Source organism: Limulus polyphemus, unplaced genomic scaffold (genome assembly GCF_000517525.1).
Source record: "Limulus polyphemus unplaced genomic scaffold, Limulus_polyphemus-2.1.2 Scaffold8458, whole genome shotgun sequence".
In the NCBI taxonomy this organism is placed as follows: Eukaryota; Metazoa; Arthropoda; class Merostomata; order Xiphosura; family Limulidae; genus Limulus; species Limulus polyphemus.
Genome location: NW_013674068.1, coordinates 16,770 through 21,832, shown reverse-complemented (window position 1 = coordinate 21,832; position 5,063 = coordinate 16,770). Strand labels below are relative to the sequence as shown.

General features: G+C 30.5%; 1 protein-coding gene across 1 annotated transcript in view; it reads right to left on the bottom strand.

The window, feature by feature from the left end:
• LOC111083177 (protein KIAA0556-like) overlaps positions 1-5,063 on the bottom strand; it is a gene marked incomplete at its 3' end in the record, with an annotated part of 25,209 nt that overhangs the window by 4,994 nt on the left and 15,152 nt on the right. The window contains exons 4-5 of the mRNA XM_022379489.1: positions 3,636-3,756; positions 2,820-2,967 (exon numbers count right to left, since the gene is read on the bottom strand). Coding sequence (XP_022235197.1) covers positions 2,820-2,967; positions 3,636-3,756 — 269 coding nt within the window. The remainder of the gene's footprint in view (positions 1-2,819; positions 2,968-3,635; positions 3,757-5,063) is intronic.

Below are 5,063 nucleotides of genomic sequence, written 5' to 3'. Positions count from 1 at the left end.
ATTATAGTGAATAAACTATTACTGTAATGTCTGTTGAACAGAGAATTATTATAGTGAATAAACTATTACTGTAATGCTTGTTGAACAGAGAATTATTATAGTGAATAAACTATTACTGTAATGCTTGTTGAACAGTGAATTATTATAGTGAATAAACTATTACTGTAATGCTTGTTGAACAGAGAATTGTTATAGTGAATAAACTATTACTGTAATGCTTGTTGAACAGAGAATTGTTATAGTGAATAAACTATTACTGTAATGCTTGTTGAACAGAGAATTGTTGTAGTGAATAAACTATTACTGTAATGCTTGTTGAACAGTGAATTGTTGTAGTGAATAAACTATTACTCTAATGTTGTTGAACAGAGAATTGTAATAGTGAATAAACTATTACTGTAATGCTTATTGAACAGATAATTGTTATAGTGAATAAACTATTACTGTAATGCTTGTTGAACAGATAATTATTATAGTGAATAAACTATTACTGTAATGCTTGTTGAACAGAGAATTGTTATAGTGAATAAACTATTACTGTAATGCTTATTGAACAGATAATTGTTATAGTGAATAAACTATTACTGTAATGCCTGTTGAACAGTGAATTATTATAGTGAATAAATTATTACTGTAATGCTTGTTGAACAGAGAATTGTTATAGTGAATAAACTATTACTGTAATGCTTGTTGAACAGAGAATTGTTATAGTGAATAAACTATTACTGTAATGCCTGTTGAACAGTGAATTACTAAAGTGAATAAATTATTACTGTAATGCCTGTTGAACAGTGAATTACTAAAGTGAATAAATTATTACTGTAATGCTTGTTGAACAGAGAATTATTATAGTGAATAAAATATTACTGTAATGCTTGTTGAACAGAGAATTGTTATAGTGAATAAACTATTACTGTAATGCCTGTTGAACAGAGAATTGTTGTAGTGAATAAACTATTACTGTAATGTCTGTTGAACAGAGAATTGTTATAGTGAATAAACTATTACTGTAATGCCTATTGAACAGAGAATTGGTATAGTGAATAAACTATTACTGTAATGCTTATTGAACAGATACTAATGCAATAATATTTTGTAATACTTTGCATGTGATTTAAAATCTGTAACATTATAAATCAATTCTGAAAACTATAATTATAACTAATATCTGCACAAATTTATAGAATGAGCAAAAGAAAATTTTCTCCTTTATGTTTTCTTTATTACAATTAAACTTTTGAGTTATATTAAAGATTACTAGGCCCACAGTGGGCCACTGCAAAAAGATTCCTATTTCTAAAAATATAAAGTAAACTGTGTTTTTACAAACCAAAATAAAGAGATAAATAACTGATATTTGACTATAGTTAATAAATGTGACTTTCTATCTAAATCCATATGTCAGGTTCATGTGATGACAGAGATTTTACCATGCAAGTTACTGTAGTCTGAATTACTCCTCAAAATTTTTATATTTGTATTGATGTTGATATCAGATTGATAGGTTTTTGGCCTATTTTGAACAAAAATAAAAGAAATAGAGAATGGAAGAGAACATAAAGGTTTCACTGAGTGGCCTGGATTACTCTAACATGAAGGTTTTATAAGTTTAAAGGTTTCACTGAGAGGCCTGGATTACTCTATTTATGTGATTTTAAAAATGCTGGTCCAGATAACTTACAGGTAATTTCCCCTCACAAAATTAGGAAGAAGAGCAGGAACTGAATAAAAGAGAATGAGGGTTATTCAAAATTATTGAAAGGGAAATTCTGATGTCAGTTACAAAACTATGGTAATGAATGGCAAGATTACACTCTTAATACAATCCTCATTATACCATGATGAGGTCAAAGTTAGTATTTTCCGTACTGATCATCTGAGTCTGGTTGTGTATCTGAATGGTTCCAGTGAAATCAACTGACTTGTAATTTTTGCACAATCATGACAAATTAATTTTATGAACTGTCTGCAAAGGACTGATTGTCTCTGGAATAATATGCCATAACATGACACATTATATAATATGGCATAATATGACTTCTCATTACTTTTTACAAGACACAAAACAATGCATTTTGTTAATGTTTGATTCACTTAAATTACTTTCATGTAACTTAAAAAATTGTAGACCTATTCTCAGGATATATGACTTTCATGTAACTACTGTGTAATAATGTGGAAATAAAAGTAATAAATATCTTTAACTTAGCTGTTTAAGAAACTATAATGGTATCATGATATGTCTAAAAATGTTGTACACTTCTAAAAAATACTGTTCACACATACACAAAAACTAGTTACCTATATTTTAGCAAAAAACATTTTGATCTGACTGAAACTGATGTTCTCAGGAATACTGTTCCCACACACACAAAACTCATGGTTCATGCTGAATTACTCAGATCAATTTCATGCACTTTTCAAGAACTTTCTAATCACTCTCAGAATGTTTCTCAAGCACTTTTTGGAAGCTAAAATCTACATCAAAATCAATTGGATTACATGAAATTTTATAAAATTCCTATTTATTTGTCCAACATATGAATGTAGAACAAGAGCAAATACTATTTATTGTGCTCAACTCCACAACATGCATTAAAGTTAGATATATCAATATATTCTGTTATTACAAAATTTTGAAGTACTTTTACAAAAATAGACCCTTTTTCAAGCCCTTGAAATTCCATTCTCAATTTCAAGGACTTTCAAAGATAGGTATGCACCTTGAAACTAGTTACATAAATTGTAACATATCATTATCTGACTAGAACCGTGATAACATTTTAAACATACAACTTGCTTTTATTTCTCTTCCATACCTTCTCAACCTGAGCCGGTTTTCCATTGTGAGTGAAGACCTCAATACCATTTAATCCAACATAATGCTTGTCACCCCAAGTTGATAAAATGTTTAGTGTTAGCTGAATGCCCTCTGGGAGCACTGGAATAAAGAAGTCACCCTCGAAGCTGCAAAACAATGGTCTTTCTATGTATGTGTTTGTATGTAATACTAAAAATATATAAACTTACAGAAGTTATATTTAAAAAAACTCAACAGTTTTGTTTGTTTTTAAGGTTTCATCCGCTACAAAAAAGAAACAATAAGTGTTCTAATAAAAAAATTATTAAATGAATTTAGCATGGTTTTTGGACTTTATCTTTTAGTTTTCAGATAATTAAGGTCAGAGTTAATTACAATAATTTTTTTTTTCAAACTTTCCTCGCTATTTCCAAAAATATTATTCATTAAAATAAAGTTATTCTGTAGTTGATTTCACTTTATAGGAGTATGTATATCAAGGAAGGCAAGCTGCAGGGTCATTTCATCATACACTCATAACGTTATCCTACAGCACACTACATGTGTAACTATATATCATAAGTTGTGAGAAATATTTTTTACAATTCTCATCTATCATACACTTATTTTTAAAGCCTGATAATAAAAAATCAGGCTTTCTTTCTTGTCCACACAGCCATACTAAAGAGTTCATCATAGCTTTTCAAGTAAACTGGGTAACAGTAAGGACAGTTAACTGCTTTGAATTGCAGTAAATAACTCTAATGAATAAAACAATTTAAATATATTAATTAATTAACTTTAGAGGTGAATAACATTACTGATTTTTACTTACTCTGTGATTTCAGTGCCATCATTTTCAACCATCTTAAACATTCTGCTGCCATCATTTGCAATACGTGAAACCAGCTGTCCTTTAATTCTTTCTTTCTGCATGTAAAGATCTAGTATGTCCCCTTACAAAACACAATATAAAAAGAGATCAAATCTAGTATGTCCCCTTACAAAACACAAGATAGAAAGAGATCAGATCTAGTATGTCCCCTTACAAAAAACAAGATAGAAAGAGATCAGATCTAGTATGTCCCCTTACAAAAAACAAGATATAAAGAGATCAGATGATTATTTTATCAAGCTGTTTACTTGAAATTGGTTTGTTTCTTGTTTCATTTTCTGTAGGAGATACAGGTATACTGATGACTTACATACTCAGTCATGAAGTATACTGATGACTTACATACTGAATCATGAAGTATACTGAAGATGATACACACACTGAATCATGATGTATACTGAAGATGATACACATACAGAATCATGATGTATACTGAAGGTGATACACATACTGAATCATGGTATAGACTGAAGATGCTATACATACTGAATCATGGCATATCTGAAGGAGATACACATTGAATCATTATGTATTCTGAAGCATATACAGTGTTGTTCCTCAGTTCTACAGTTTAAGGGACCTGGATGTCTTGTATCAAAATTAAGGGGACAAATTAAAGATTGTAATGGACACCCTTGAAACGTATTTTCACATCATAAAGTACTACTAAGGATGATTACAAGTCTACAACAAGTTTCCAGAGGGAAATGTAAGTAACCTGCATGGATATAGAGCATTCAACGTACGCAAGTTAGTTCTTCTCAACCCAGAACACAATGGGTGGGTACTTCACTGATATTACCACAGTAAGGTTTCTGTATCAGTACAGCAGTTTTCTATTTTAATAGTCATCATTAATGTAAATTATGCTACAAATGTTCTTATCTTTTACTTAGTTTTTTAAGCATAATCTTACAATAATGATCCATACAAAATATGTAAAAATGCACCTGGTCATGATCAGTGTGGCTGGTCCATACAAAATATGTAAAAATAGTCATGCACTGGCCATGATCAGTGTGGCTGGTCCATACAAAATATGTAAAAATAGTCATGCACCTGGCCATGATCAGTGTGGCTGGTCCATACAAATTATGTAAAAATAGTCATGCACCTGGCCATGATCAGTGTGGCTAGTTCATACAAAATATGTAAAAATATACATGCAACTGGCCATAATCAGTGTGGCAGGTCCACACAAAATATATAAAAATAGTCATACTCCTGGCCATAATCAGTGTGACTAGTCCGTACAAAATATGTAAAAATAGTCATGCACTGGCCATGATCAGTGTGGCTGGTCCATACAAAATATGTAAAAATAGTCATGCACCTGGCCATGATCAGTGTGGCTGGTCCATACAAAAT